The following is a 15,290-nucleotide window of genomic DNA, read 5'->3' as shown; positions in this document are numbered from 1 at the left end:
ACTTGCCGGACTTATCATGTAACCATCTCAATGAGTCCCTATCCGAGGAAACATGGGGAAAATGGTGGAATTTTCAGCGAAACTTCAAGAGATGTTAAAATGTATATATAACAAGTTTCCATTTAATGAGGCCTTAAAAGCATGTGCTGTTGTCAATATTTATGCCGAACTGACGAATCTTTATGCCCTCATTGCCAACACTGTGCCTCTTCATGATGATTCCGACTCAATTCGCTGGACGTTGGAAAAATCAGGGTTATTTTCCGTCAAATCCCTGTATGCTACCATCATTCCTGATATGCAGACTCATCGTAATGCCAATCCCTTCATTTGGAAATATAGGGCCCCTCCGAAGATCATTTGATTCGGATGGCTCGTGGGCAGAAATAGAATTCTCATGATCGATAATTTGACTAAAAGGGGCATGCCTATTGTCAATATTTGCTTGTGTTGTATGCGGGAGGCTGAATCTGTCAACCACCTTCTGGTTCACTGCCCTTTTTTCACCCCCCTTTGGACAGATTTCCTTCAAAAATTTTCCGTCTCTTGGTGCGCTCCCGACTTTGCTGCCGATCTTCTTGTCTCTTGGCATGGTCTCAAGCTCGAGAAGTCCAAATCCATCGTATGGCACATGGTCATTCTTGCGATCTGGTGGGCCATCTGGACTGAAAGAAATGACAGATGCTTCAATAATAGATCCTCCTCTGCGTCTTGTGGGTTCTAGGGCGAAGCAGATGGTTATCGAATGGGCTATTAATGTCAGGGACTGGGAGTTGATTAATTTTGATTTTGCCTTTTTAGGTCGCTAGGGCGCTTTTGCTTCCTCAGCAATCCCGCTCTGTCTCTTTCTTTCTTTCTTTTCTTTTCTCTTATCTTTTGCTTGTTGTTCTTTTGCTTTTAATGAATTCCCTTTAGTTGCCTTCAAAAAAAAAAAAAGAAGAAGCATGTGCTGTTGAAAGAAATCAGTCTAACCATCCCATTCGGCCTATTTAACCATCCATCCTTCCATCCTTCCATCCATCAACATTGGAAAATAACAACAACACATGATATTTCACCAAGAAATCATCAACAATTGGGAAGGAAACGAAAGATTACGGTCTCAATATCACGCTTGTTGCAATATCGATAATATCGAAATATTATTAATATTATCAATGACAAATTGACCACTACATACAACCATGTGCCCATAAAAAAAAATTTGAAATAAATTTTTTTTTTTTCTAATAAACAAAATTTTGATGATGTCAATACGTTGGCGATATTATTGAAATGTCGTCGATACACTTTTTATACAAGCATTACCTAGAATTTACATAGTAAAAAATATTTGCGATATCGATGCACAAGCGACACTTGGAATTTACATAGTTAAAAATATTGGCAATTACATTAGCGATATTGATACGTTAGCGATACTTAGCGATATATTGCTAATACCTGATATTTCTGATACTACCAGCGTTATCGGTATCGCTGAGCTAGAGATAAAGATAATATTGGAGATATTTCGATAATATCAGAGATAATTCGAACACTAACAGTTACAAAAATTGCACTCCGTATATTCTGTTTTAGTCTGACTAATTTTAAATCCTTTAGATTCTAAAGCACCCCTCCATAACCCTTAAAAGAAACACAAAGTTGGATTTATGAGGGGTGCTTTAGAATATAAATGATATAAAAGTAGCTGGACTAAAACAAAGTGTATGGACTATAATTTTAGTAAAATAAGAGCGAAAACGAGGACTTATTTAAGATTGCTAATTAGGAAGTTCCACAAAAGTGAACTATTGAGAGTAGGTTTATCAAGTGAAGAGGTATGAATTTTTGCTAGGATCTTTGGGTGTGAGAAAGGCTCTTTTCTGACCATATATCTTGGGTTACCATGATGTATAGGAAAGCCGGCTAAGCACATTTGGGACAAAATAGTAGAAAGATTTAAAAGGAAGTTGTCATGTTGGAAGAAGAGATACTTGTCTTTGGGAGGAAGGCTAACGTTAATCAAGGTGGATATGTTCAATTTATCGATCCACTTCATGTCATTATTTAAGTGTCCATAATTAGTATTGGATAAGTTAGAAAAAATTAGGCGGGATTTCTTATAGGAAGAGGCGAATGATAAGCACAAATTTTATCTTATGAAGTGAGAGGAAGTTTGTAGGCCTAGAGAACTAGGGGGTGTCAGTCTTCGGATTTTGGGTGAGATGAATTTAGCTCTACTGGGTAAGCTGGTTTGGAGGTTTGGGGTGGAAGAGGTAGTTTGCAGAGAAAAGTAGCGGGGAGAAAATATGGGGTTCAAGAGGGTTCGTGGTGGACAAAATATTCTTCACTATATAGGCTTCGTCTCTTTGAAAAGCGGTGGCTATACTAAAAAATAAAGTTTTGGAAGGGGTAAGTTGGGGTATACATTGGGACATGGCGATGATATTAGATTTTAGGAGGAAGTTGGGTTAGGGGAGAAAAGATTGAGGAAGATCTTTCTCCAATTAGCGGAAATCTCATCAAAAGCTAATTTAAAAGTGGCTAGGTGCTTTTCCTTTCAAGGGGATGGTGTCACCTGAGTTCCCCCCTAGGGGAAACTTCAATGAGTCTAAGGTTGATGAGTAGTTGAATTTACTGGGTATGTTCAGTAAAGTTCATCCATTGGTGTTGGATATAGATTTGTTGAGATGGTAAGATGATAAATCTGACAAATTTTCAATTATTCTTTTTACTGTAAAATCAGTGGTGAGCGAATGTCAATGGGGTAAGTCAAACAACTGACATGTGAAGCTATGACGCTTCTCCAAAGGTGGGCGCCCTAGCTTGGTTAGCAGGAAGGAACAAAGTGCTCACAGTTGACAATCTACGCAAGAGGCAAATGATTCTTCTAGATGTTTCTTTTTCTTTTTTTTCTAAAAGATGAACAATTTATTAAGCACAACCAAAATAGTCGAAAAGCAGGACACTGTAAGAGAAAGAGAGAGCAAAAAACCAAAGAAACCCGGAGGATAATACAAGAGCAGGAGCTTAGACCCTAACCCAAGCCTCAACACTAACCCTGCCTCCATTCCCTAACAGATTGGAAAATCTTAGAAAGAACCACATTGACTGAACTTTTGACATGATTAAAACAACGGTTATTCCTCTCCAACCAGATGTTCCACATGGTTGCAAGCACACTAAGTCTCCATCTTTTCTTCCCAAGTTTTCCTTCACCTGGATCCCAGGATCTGACATGACCCTTGATCAAATAAGGGGACCCAGCAAACCTCCGCTATGAGGAGAATTCCATTCCAGATAGATGAAGCAAACGAGTAGCCACAATGAGATGGGGAACAAACTATGTGTAAAGCAAACAGAGGAGGCAAACGTTCGGGAGAACAAGGCTGCTTTTTTAGAGGTTATCTGTAGTGAGAATACAACTTCTACCAGGAAGCTAGGCAAAGGCAGAAACTTTCGGAGGGGCCCTATAGAACCAGAGAGGGCCCGTGCAAGAAGAAGAGGTTGTATTCCCCTGGGAAGTGAGGATGACGTAGAGAGACTTCAAGGTGAAAGCTCCCTTTCTCCCAAGAACCCAAGATACAGAGTCAAACCACTTCTAAATTCGGCTTGATTTCCTGCATGTGAGAAAAAAGGCCTAATAACTCTTCAAACTCCTCATCCTTAAGGTTTCTCCGAAAAGGGGGCGACCAGACTTCACTTGATCCAGAGGAGGAGAAACAATCTGAAACAAGGATATCGATATTAGGGCACAATCTGGCTAGAGCTTGGAAGGAGGTTCTCAGAGGGGAAGACCCACACCATGGATCAGACCCGAACCTTAACATTTCCCCATTACCCATGGAGAAAGTAAGATTCCTGAAGATCAGCACAACTACCTTTTCCACATCCTTCCAGAGACAAGACGATTTGTACAAAGAGGATTTCTTAGTCCACCCTCCCAACTCTAAACCTTACTTGGCCTTACCTGAGACTACTTTTTTCTACAAGCATTCTTCCTCAGAGAGAAATCGCCAAGCCCACTTGCCCAACGGGGCTGAATTAACAGTGTCCAAACATTTCATACCCACCCCTCCTGAGAATGGCTTACAGATATCGTCCCTTCAAACGAGGGATCTTCTTAGTGGGGGACCGTCCTTGCCACAAGTTCCTCTGCAGCTTATCGATCTTCAACAAAATAGATTTCACAATGTCCATTGTCGAATGTGTCTTTTATGTTATCAGGATGAGGAAACAGTAAATCCACCTTTCATCCATTCTCCATTTGCAAGAAAGATATGGGAATGTTTCTTTTCTTTATCATGTTTGGCACTCGGTGGGTTTAACGGGTTCCATCGAATCTCTCTTGTTGTCTTGGCATGGAGGAGGCAAAGGGAAGAAAAGAGAAGAAGATCCGATATCTATGTTTGCTAGCTAGGATATGGTCAGTTTGGTTGGAAAAGAATCAACGTTGCTTCAGAAATAAGAAAAGAAATATTGCAGAGGTTTGTAATCTAGCCAAAGAACATGTCAAGGAATGGGCAGCCAGGGTTATAGGTTTACGACGCCGTCTCAATTTCCTAATTCTTGGGCAGATTTGTAATTTTTTTTATATTTTATATTTTTAAATTTTTATTTTTTATTTTTTATTTTTTTTTCCGTCTTTGTAATTCTTTTGGCTTTGACCTTTTTGCAATAATATCATCAATGTTCCAAAAAAAAAAAAAACAAAGAAAGAAAGAAAGAAAAGAAGTTTCTTAAAATGACCATTTGCGATACCTTGGAGTAACAATCCATGAGAGCTGTTAAGTGTCACCCTCAAATTCTTGATATCAGATGTAACAGTTCTTCATCTCTATTGATGGTTTATTTTCTGTGATGCTTTTCTTCCTCTTTCTTTCTTTAAGGTAACTCTTGTCTTTTCTGAAAATTTCCAGACATTGGTAGAAGGAGCAAGCAATTCTGTGGTGCTTGTAAGCCCTGAAGGATCGCTGAATGAATTCAACCATTTCCCCCAACTCATTTCACTGCCAAGAGTCAATGACATGAAGTTAGTTGCTGCTGTTTTATCTGGGCACTTCGATCCTTCTATTGTGGAGTCACCTTCGAGTAAGCATCCCTGTGATATAACGCTGAAAATGATCCCAGCCCTGGGACTCAGCATCAGATCCAGGGTGTCCGGGTCCATGGATTTTCCTTTTGCCACATTTTGCTGCACAAATTTACTGAGACGCACCTTGGGTTTTCTGTTATGGTTACATCATAACTACTGTCAATTTTTATTGGGGGACTAAAGTGTCATTTAAAAGTAAAACGTATCGATTTAATGAAAAAATAAATAAAATCTGACCTTGGATTCTAAACCAGAACACAAATTTTCTGGCACTTTGATGTTGGGGCATATTTTGTAGCATCTGGCAGGTTTCGTTTTGGAGATTTTGCTCTGGTGGAACTTGGAATTATTAACCCAGCCAAGTAGAGGCGTTTTTTCACCATTTTATAGATCTCATTTTCCTTGGTCTTTTGTTACAATTTCACCATTTTACACATCTTATGGTGGAGGATGCTCGAAGGAGAAACTTCCATGCCTTCCATTCCTGTTGAGATAGCAAATTATTAATAAGTCATACCTTTTAATTTAATTATCCGGTTACTATCTATTAGATTCTATTTATTGATGTATAGTTATCTATAAATCTCTTAAACTTTCTTTTCGACAGAAGAATAACAGCTGCTGCTTCTTATCTTTTTTCCTTTTTTCTTTCTTTTGATGATCAAGAGTCCTTGTTTTGAACTTTTGCCTTTCCTACAGTTTATACTCGTGTTCATGTTGCATCAGCCCCCCTCCCTTTTTAGTGGCAGAAGCTTCTTTAAATGACCAAGGAAAGAACATCCTCGAATATACAAGGATAATAGATTTCAACAGAAAGTGCAATCTTGAAAAACTCTCCTTGGTGTCCCTAGTCTCATCATGTTCTGTTCTCCATGCTCAAGCAGCATCACACATGAAACATACCATACTTTACCCTTCCATACAGTCAACTGGACAGTGATCTCATTTGGCCTTGTACTCATTTGCAGTTGCTGTCTCTTCTCAGTCCACTGATGAGACCATAGTAGCAGATTCCGATGCGGAAACGGATACTGTGACATCTGATCATGCTGCTGCAGTTGCCCGATCAGAAGCTGTGAAATATGAAGAGAAAAAGGAGATGTCTGAGGATCAAGCTGATGTTGTGTCAGAGAAGAAACTTTCAGGCTTCATGGTTGAGGATGGTGGTATTAAAGAAAGAAAGAACAAAGGTGATGAATCCGAGACCACTGGACACCAAAATTCAGACATAATTTATAGTCAAGATTTGATTGTCAAAGATCTCATCATGTCAGCTGAGGCCCAGTCTATAGCTAACAAGACAATGGTCAATTTCAAATGCTTCAGAAAGGTAAATTGGCTTCGATGGGCATGGCTTACTTTGTCATATGTATCTTTTAGACTTTTCATGGATATCGTGTTATGCTTATAATCTTTCTACTCAATGCTGTAAATTCTTGTGAAACCACTTTGACATCAATTAATCTGAAGTTGATTGGAGTTGGTGGATGTAAATTGACCAAGCTATCAGTTTGATACTAGAAAGTTTCAATCAGATCTTCCTCAATGTTTCTTGTTTTGAATTGAGTTTATTTATTTATTTATCTCTTGGTCAAGATTTCAAGCTTTTAACCAGGTTATGATAAAACTGATTATAGTGGAAGTTTGACATGGGTTGTGATTGAGCTGAATCTACATGGGGAAATTTCGAATTGACCTATTGAGTTTTGAACTGGGTCATTCTTTTTTCCTTCTAATGGATGTGCTTCTGCCCAGACCTGTGTAAATTGTTCTGTTTTCTGTGTCTGCATGCATACGGTGTTATCTTATTAACATTTTTTTAAACTTCTAATGGCTTGTAGAGAGAGACTCCCTCCGGGAATAGCTTCAAAGACCTGATTCCATTCTCGAAAGACCCATATAAGTAAGAGCCGAGTAATTTGTCATTGTTATTCTCTTGAAAATTCTATGATTGATTGCAAAGAAAAGAAAACATAAACCTTGTATTGAAAACTAGATGACCATAATAGTTGCATTATTTGCGTGAATGTTATGCTTTCTTTCTGGTAGAGAATCTGACCTTGGAAACGAAGAGGTAGCTGAGTACGTGAGAGAAGAAAAGAAGCGAAAGCAAAAAGAAGCTGTTGCAGAAGACCTATTCAACAGCGAAAAGGTACACCACTATGTGAACTTTGCTTGACTCAATCTATACCAGCTTCAAGATATGCCCATAAAAGCATCCTAGATATATCAGCTGGTAATGGTTTATAATAGCTTTTTGGATTGAAAAGTACGTGGTAAACAGTCAAATCTGATAAATTCCCAAACCATCAACGTTCCGTAAATCTCTTTCTAGCCCATCTTGATTCTGGTTTTATGATGCTTTTTTCTGCGAGTTTCTTGTACTTCTGCTCCTTTTCTCCTTCAGGTATGCTTGATTTTTGTTTCATGTTGGTTTTTTACCCCGTGAAACCCATTTTGCCGCATATCTTTTCTGGTCTGCTTGATTCTTCTGCATGATACTGACCTAAGGAACCTGGACATGAACGCATGTTGGTGCCCAACGCGTATATAGGTGTGAGGCGTCACCAATTCAAGAAGGAACCTGGACATGAACGCATGTTGGTGTCCAACACATATATGGGTGTGAGACATCGCTAATTGAAGAAACCCTACATGCTGACATGTCCATGCAAGAGTATTTGAATATATCATATTTTAATGGAAATTGCCACATGCCCTGAGTGCTTGGGAACTTCTCTATGCACCTAGATGCATATGGATATGTGGGCATTCCATATGATCTGTGGACTGCCCATTAAGTTCTGCACACTTTCCTTTGGCCACTGTGAAAATCATGCTGTGTAGATGATTCTCACCATCCAGACATTTCCCTCTTTTCTGTAACCTTCCATTTCCATAGGCAGTCCAAGGTGGGATGCATTGAACGGATTAAGATTGATGATTGGGCATTTTTTGTAAACAGTCTCCTCTGTCCATTTTAAAAAAAAGTAGGTTCATCAATCAGCATGATTTTTTCAGGTGGTCCATGAAGAATGATCTGAATAAAATGGGTTGTCCAGGTTGAAGATATGGGCAGTTGGCCAAATGCAATTAGGTGCATTGGGCATTCCAATGTATTGTGTGGATGGGTGTTTGACACCTGAAAGTAGAGGTAGATGTTGACTGTTTCATGTTCACATCAGGTAAAGCGACGTGGAGCAGCTGGTTTGACTCTCCGCGGTCTCCTTACTCGTGGCTGAAAATGTGAAATTGTCAAGCTTCAGGTGATGTAAATTATAAGAACTCTCTCTAATATGTAGGAAATGAATCATGGGATATTCCCAAGTGCTAATGGTTGTTGATGGGTTGCAATTTTGTTTATGGAATCATTTGAGAGATTATTGGTCTACCATGAGTGCATTTTGATATTGTGAAATGAGGATTTATTATTATTATTATCATTGTTTGTGCACACACCCTCACACCCACACACCACAATGGGTACTTGAACCAATGACCTTAGTGTTGAAACTCTTGTGTGTACCACTAAGCCATGAGTAGGGACCTTGAACATTAGAGACCATGGACAGTGTAGCATAGGCTCTGTACATTAGAGACCATGGACCAATCATCCAAACCGTTGAGTCGATGTGCCCTGCTATTGATAGGGGATGATATCACATGATTAGATGGTTATGGGGACAATACAACAATTGCTCGCATTCACTGGATAAACAGTCCAATGATCAAAGGTTAGGATCTTCCTGTGTTGGAGGTTTTTAGGCATTCCCCATCCATTGTTGGTGCCCATCTCATAAACAGTAGAGATCATCGAACCATGATCTTGAGTTTTCAGAATCCTGATCGCCAGTAACTTGTGAATTTGTTGACCAAGGTAGGAGGTGTGCAACTTGGTGGGTTGACCTGGCTCGGAAAACTCAGTTGTTAATCTGAAGCCAACCTGAATTTTCATCCAAACTTCATGAACCCAAGCCCTCAAATCTGACCTAAATTTCTGAATTTGGTTAATGAAAATTGATCCAGACCATTGATATGTTGTCATCCCATATGACATAACACTTCTATAGTTTGGAATTGGCTCAGGCTGAGTATGCATATTCAAGTTGGGTTGAATTGTGTTGTGACTTAAACCCAACACAACCTAAATATAAACCGGGTTACAAAAATCCATCCTGAACCTTAATCTTCCTGACCCTGCATAAACATGGTTCAAAGACTTGCCGACTAGGTCCGGCTCATTCATGTGCTGCTGCATGTTTGAGTCTGCCTGACCCTAGTCCAAAGTCCCACCTTGTTGAATCTGAGCCACAGCATTTCGTTGAATTATATAATTTGCTGCTGCATCTTTGAGAATCATTTACGGGTTTTGATTTCTAGCTAATGGGGTGCATGATATAATAATCCTGACCACTTCTCAGTTGCGCCCCTCTGAGTTAGGAGGATGCACTAAAAATCTCAAATTTTGAAAGGTCCGAGCGACCATTAGTGACTAATTAATATATTGGACTTTTTTTTTTCCTTCTTTTCACTTGAATGTGGATGGTTGTATCTTTGTAACCATCTAGCTGTGGGAATCTAAATGTTATATTGTAGTATAAGGTCAGGATTAAGTGTGGTGTCAAAAAAAAAACACGCATGCATGAGGCACCAGGTTTGCTACAAGACAATCTGCCTCCATGTGTTATAAGAATACGTGGGAACTTTAGCAGTAGCATTTGAATTGGGTCCATTTTAATGACACAAACCGGCAATATGTTGGGCCAATGTAAATGGGAGATGCTAATTTTTATTTTTATTTTAAAAAAGGTTGAAATATTTCACACCCTTCAATTATTGGGGGAAAAATGGTTCAGTAAGCCATGGTCCACCGCGATGTGGTAAGCCACCGAACACAGTGTATCGTGTGATGTCTTAAAAGCACTTTTTAGACTATCTATGTTCAAAGGACATGATCGAATGATTTAACTGTATCATTTTCCAATGGACCCAAATTGTGGTGGGCTGGATTATGGTCATGATAATTTCTTGAGGAAATTCCCCATTTTTCTTAAGAAAAACATCGATTGTCTCGAAAATCATGGCTATTCATGACGACACCAAAGTCTCCCATAGATGCACGGCATAAACTTACATCAATCGAAGCCATCCAAATCATGAGCCCCATCTTATAAACATTATAACCGCAACAGCTCATTTATTGGACCACCCTTTTGAGGGATTGTACTGTTGAAGGTTTTTGGCATAACCATCCATTTGATGGTTAGAATCATCCGTTCAGTTCAATTTCTAGCTCATGATCAATCCACAACTGGCCATGTGATTTGAACGGTTAGGATTCATGGAAACATGCACCATTTATACTTCGACTGCTTGCATGTGCAGTGATATTTGTACTCTTCCATTACATATCAAATGATCCCTTATTAGTTATTTCTCCATAAGATTTAGGACCCGGTTAACTAACAAAAATAGCAAACCATCCATTTATTGGATGGTGAGGACAGTCCCATCAATCCAAATGGTGGCAGTGGCCAATCAATGGTGAGGCCGGATGAATGGTTCAGATCACCATACACGTGTCACGCTTACTGCCAAATTATGGGTGACATCATGGACCCAGCTTGTGTTGCAGCCCACTGTTGCTGGTCTTACGAGATGCTATGATGATTTGAGCCGTTCATAATTTCTTCATAACCGTAAAGAAACAATCACGAAAAAATCACGATTCCGTTCCGATCATGTGATCAGTCAGTATGTGGGCCCCATTGGGCGGCGACAAACGCTGGATGCTCAGTCGCGGCAGAGGTAAACCGACCTCCACCTGAAAGAACGGTAAGCCAAACACGGAAGCAGATTGGCTGGTGTACCACGCACCAACGATATGGCTGGTGTGTTGACGTCATCAATTCCGTAGATCCCACCATGAGGTATGTGTTATATCCCAACCGTCCTTTCATTTGGCGAGCTAGTTGTGTGGGTCCCACCATGACAATGATTCTCACCGTTAAAACATTCGTAGGGCCGGTTTACTTTCCATCCAATCTGTTCATAAGGTCACACACACCAAATATCATATTGATCCAAAACTTCTGACCAGCAAAAGGGTTTCAATGGTAGAAGTTCAATCCCTCACAGCTTTTTACAGTGTGGTCCACCTTGATTTTTGGATCTGTCTTATTTTTAGGCTCAAGCCTTACGACGAGCTCACCAAGTTTACGGACGGTTTGGATATAACTCATACCTCATGATGGGACCCACAGAACTTGGTTACGTCAACACACTAGCCACATCGGTGGTGTGTGTGGTACACCTCACCAGCCAATCCGCTTCCTACAACGACATAGTCAAATGGAAGAAAATGCCCTGTGATGTCGGAACAAAAGGATGCAATTACAAAGCGAAAATCAGGGAAATCCAGACCGTACATCCAACTGAATAGATATATTAACTATTTTTAGGAAGCTGTTAAGCCCATTAATCCGTGATTAAAGGGGAACGGGTGATTATAAAAGGGAGAGAAGGCATTAGGAAACTTTAGATTTGAGGGAGGGGTAGCCTTGGGTGAGGTGAGAGCCGTTGATTTTAACTGCTTTCACATTTCGGGTGGGCCCAAAGATTCATTAGTGTGTTGCAAGATGGCCGGTGGAGGATTAGTATCGCAGGGCGAGGCAAAGAACTATGCCGGTAAGACGACGCTTTTCGTGTTGGTCACCTGCATGGTGGCTGCAACGGGCGGTCTCATCTTCGGCTACGATATCGGTATTTCAGGTGAATGGCCCACCTTTTCTTTTTTGTCTATGATCATTTGGATCAAACGGTTAAACAAGCTTTAAGTTTTTTTTTTACCTATGTGCTGCAATAGGGTCCATTGTGCCGGGGTCGGATGATCCAGACTATTGACGGGTGGTATTTAACCTGATTTTTGGACCATGGCCCATGCATCGCATTGGAAAAAGGATGAACGGTTCAGATCATCTGATTTCGGATGCATGTGGGTCCCATCTAATGGGGCATGCTCTATGGGCCTCTCGTGGCACATGAAAGTTTGTGAAGGTGGGCCATCTTTTAACTAACATTGGACGGTGATGATTGGTTTGATTTTGTAGGTGGTGTGACATCCATGGATGTGTTCTTGAAGCAGTTCTTCCCTGATGTGTATAGGAAAATGAAGGAAGATACTGATGAAAACCAGTACTGCAAGTTCGACAGCCAAATGCTCACCACCTTCACGTCCTCGCTCTACATAGCGGGCCTTGTTGCATCCTTCATTGCCTCTGCAACCACAAGAATCTTTGGCCGGAAGGTGTCCATGTTGTTAGGTGGGGCCACCTTCCTGGCAGGCTCGGCTGTCAATGGTGCCGCCGTCAATGTAGCCATGCTTATCATCGGTAGGCTTTTGCTCGGTGTTGGTGTAGGTTTCGCCAATCAGGTAATCTGCCATCTCGTTATCAACCCCATTCAAACTGTTCTGGAGATCAGATTATCCAAACCATCCATCAAATGGGACCTGATAAGATCGTCATATCATCAATCGACATAATTTTCTTTGAGGGTGTTCAATTAATGTTTAGATTCACTACTTGGTCGGTTCAGATCATCGGATCATGCAGGAATGTTAACAGACAGCTAACTGCTTGGTCTTATGTTCCAATGCAGGCAGTTCCAGTCTACCTATCGGAGATGGCCCCAGCCCAGCTACGTGGAGCCCTCAACATCGGCTTCCAACTGGCTATAACCATAGGAATTCTAGCTGCAAATCTTGTGAACTATGGGACAAACCAGATCAAGGGTGGATATGGGTGGAGAGTGTCGCTGGCATTGGCTGCAGTCCCTGCGATTCTGATGACCATCGGCTCGCTCCTGCTTCCAGACACGCCCAATTCCCTGATTGAGAGGGGTCACAACGACCAGGCCAAGGCCATGTTGCAGAAGGTTCGTGGCACTACAGATGTAGATGAGGAGTTCGAAGATCTCATCCAAGCGTCCCAGATCGCTAAGCTAGTGGACCATCCATGGAAGAACATCATGGAGAGGAAGTACAGACCACAGCTGATCATGGCCATTGCAATTCCCTTCTTCCAGCAGCTCACTGGCATCAATGTCATCATGTTCTACGCTCCGGTCCTGTTCAAGACCTTAGGTTTTGGGGATGACGCCTCCCTCATGTCTGCGGTCATAACGGGCCTTGTCAATGTGCTCGCCACTTTCGTGTCAATCGTCACCGTCGATCGCTATGGAAGGAGGTTCTTGTTCCTTGAAGGTGGCTCTCAGATGCTTATATGCCAGGTACTTAATAATTTACAAATCCTCTGGCCTGGGCCCAACAACTAAATGGCCTAGCCCAACCTTATTATTTCATGAATGAAGGGCTGAGATTATTGGGTAATGATCATGTGAGTGGTGGGCCCCAAACAGCTGCCAAGTTCATGTTCATTCTCTGATGTTATTTGATTAGTGGGCCAAGCCGGTTTGAATTATATTCTTAGCCGCCATGGGCAGGGCCCACTGTTTATACACACACACACACACACTTTTTAGAACTCATCACACGTGATGTGACTCCAAAATCTGAACAGTCCACATGAAGCAGCACATCATTAAACCCCCGGGCCTAATTTTTTACTTTGATCCAAAACTTTAGTGGGCCATGAAAAATGAAAACAATTTCCTCTATTGATTTGCATTTCTCTTTGCTATAGCCCACTAGAATTTTAGATCAGGGTGAAAATTTGTCCCTTGAAATTTCATGGAATTCATCATTACATCAACCGGATTAGACGCACATGACAAGTGTGCAAAGGTGCACGCATGCATAGTAAGAAGGTGAGCATGGATATATATATATATATATATATATATATATATATATATAAAATGAAATTGACGCATCATCTAATAATATAGATTCAATATAATAATCTCATGGCTTTCATGGCGTACCTGATTAAAAGGATATTTGGGATGCTTAAAGGGAAATCTTGATCTTTGGCACCTCACGCTTCCACGAGAACCTTCAATAGACCAGGATTTTTCTTCGTTGGTGCACTACTCTCTTCTAGGATCTCCGTATATTTTTATATCTGGCTTAATAATCATATATTGAAAATATGATTCAAGCATCCCGCCCCAAATCTATTTGCATCGATCACAACTGTAATAGAGCTTGCTGAACCGCTCGATCTGAATAATCCAATGATCATGTGTGGCCGACCCGATATGAGTCTCACACCCACTTCACCTGGCCGGGCCACTTGCACCTCTAATCACCACAAGTTCCTGATGTACTTCATCCACCCGCGCAGGTCGCCATCGGCATCATCCTCGGCCTGAAGTTTGGCGTCACCGGCACCGGAACACTAACCAAGACCGACGCTGACGTGGTCCTCTTCCTCATCTGCGCCTACGTGGCCGCCTTCGCCTGGTCGTGGGGCCCCCTAGGATGGTTGGTCCCCAGCGAGATCTTCCCCCTGGAGATCCGATCGGCAGGCCAGTCCATAACCGTTGCAGTCAACCTCCTGTTCACCTTCTTCATCGCCCAGGCCTTCCTCACCATGCTATGCCACCTCAAGTTCGGCCTCTTCTTCTTCTTCGCTGGCTTTGTCTTGATCATGACCTTATTCATTAGCTTCTTCCTTCCCGAGACGAAGAACGTCCCGATCGAGGAGATGAATAGAGTTTGGAAGCAGCACTGGTTTTGGGGGAAGTTCATCTCCGATGAAGACTCTGAATAAGAAGAAGATGGTTGTAACTTCGAGATGGCATCAGCTACGGGCATACCTCACCCTCATATCTCAACGATGATATTATCTTTAATATATGAATTCTACTCGTTGTAATTCATGACAAAGGAAGAGATGTGAAAGAGGAGAAGGATAGAGAATGGAATTTCTTCTATTTCTTCTTCTTCTTCTTTTACTTTCTTTTTTCTACATTTGACTGAGTTAGAATCCTTTATTACTACATTTACTGGTTACGATCTTCTCTACTCACTGGCTTGAGATGTCCTCTTAATTTAGGGCCCGTTTGGTTGCACCAAATATCATGATATGATATTTCATGATTTTTGTTGCAACCAAGGGTGCCCTTCAAAAATATGCAAGTGGGCATTTGCACTCACTCATTGACGCAGGGATGGATGCGATGAGTTCAAGCACCGTCTTCCTCAAGGATAATATTGATATGAACACCAGGAAGAAGTTTCGGAATC

At 41.2% G+C, this 15,290-nt stretch overlaps 2 protein-coding genes across 3 annotated transcripts in view; both read left to right on the top strand.

Annotated features, from left to right (window-relative positions):
• Positions 1-8,469, top strand: part of LOC131236829 (nibrin homolog) — a 37,082-nt gene extending 28,613 nt beyond the window's left edge. For both annotated transcript variants that reach the window (XM_058234301.1, XM_058234299.1), the window contains 5 exons: positions 4,905-5,076; positions 6,049-6,410; positions 6,922-6,983; positions 7,130-7,232; positions 8,266-8,469. In XM_058234301.1, the coding sequence (XP_058090284.1) occupies positions 4,905-5,076; positions 6,049-6,410; positions 6,922-6,983; positions 7,130-7,232; positions 8,266-8,322 (756 nt within the window). In that variant the 3' untranslated portion in view covers positions 8,323-8,469. The remainder of the gene's footprint in view (positions 1-4,904; positions 5,077-6,048; positions 6,411-6,921; positions 6,984-7,129; positions 7,233-8,265) is intronic.
• Positions 8,470-9,698: 1,229 nt separating this feature from the next.
• LOC131236828 (sugar transport protein MST6-like) lies at positions 9,699-15,043 on the top strand. Its single transcript, XM_058234298.1, has 5 exons — positions 9,699-11,851; positions 12,190-12,512; positions 12,740-13,369; positions 14,386-14,912; positions 14,949-15,043. The coding sequence occupies exons 1-4, from the start codon at positions 11,719-11,721 to the stop codon at positions 14,812-14,814; spliced, it is 1,515 nt and encodes a 504-aa protein (XP_058090281.1). The 5' UTR covers positions 9,699-11,718; the 3' UTR covers positions 14,815-14,912; positions 14,949-15,043.
• The last annotated feature ends 247 nt before the right edge of the window (positions 15,044-15,290 follow it).

The sequence above is a fragment of the Magnolia sinica genome, chromosome 2 (genome assembly GCF_029962835.1).
Source record: "Magnolia sinica isolate HGM2019 chromosome 2, MsV1, whole genome shotgun sequence".
Classification (NCBI taxonomy): domain Eukaryota; kingdom Viridiplantae; phylum Streptophyta; class Magnoliopsida; order Magnoliales; family Magnoliaceae; genus Magnolia; species Magnolia sinica.
Note: the sequence above shows the minus strand (reverse complement) of the source record. Positions and strands in the feature narration are given on the sequence as shown.

Bases quoted from the DNA above. Each gene is read 5' to 3' on its own strand.
- LOC131236828 (XM_058234298.1), top strand. From the start codon at position 11,719: ATGGCCGGTGGAGGATTAGTATCGCAGGGCGAGGCAAAGAACTATGCC. The intron at 11,852-12,189 runs GTGAATGGCCCA...TTGATTTTGTAG, and splicing joins CTACGATATCGGTATTTCAG to GTGGTGTGACATCCATGGAT. The intron at 13,370-14,385 runs GTACTTAATAAT...CCACCCGCGCAG, and splicing joins CTCAGATGCTTATATGCCAG to GTCGCCATCGGCATCATCCT.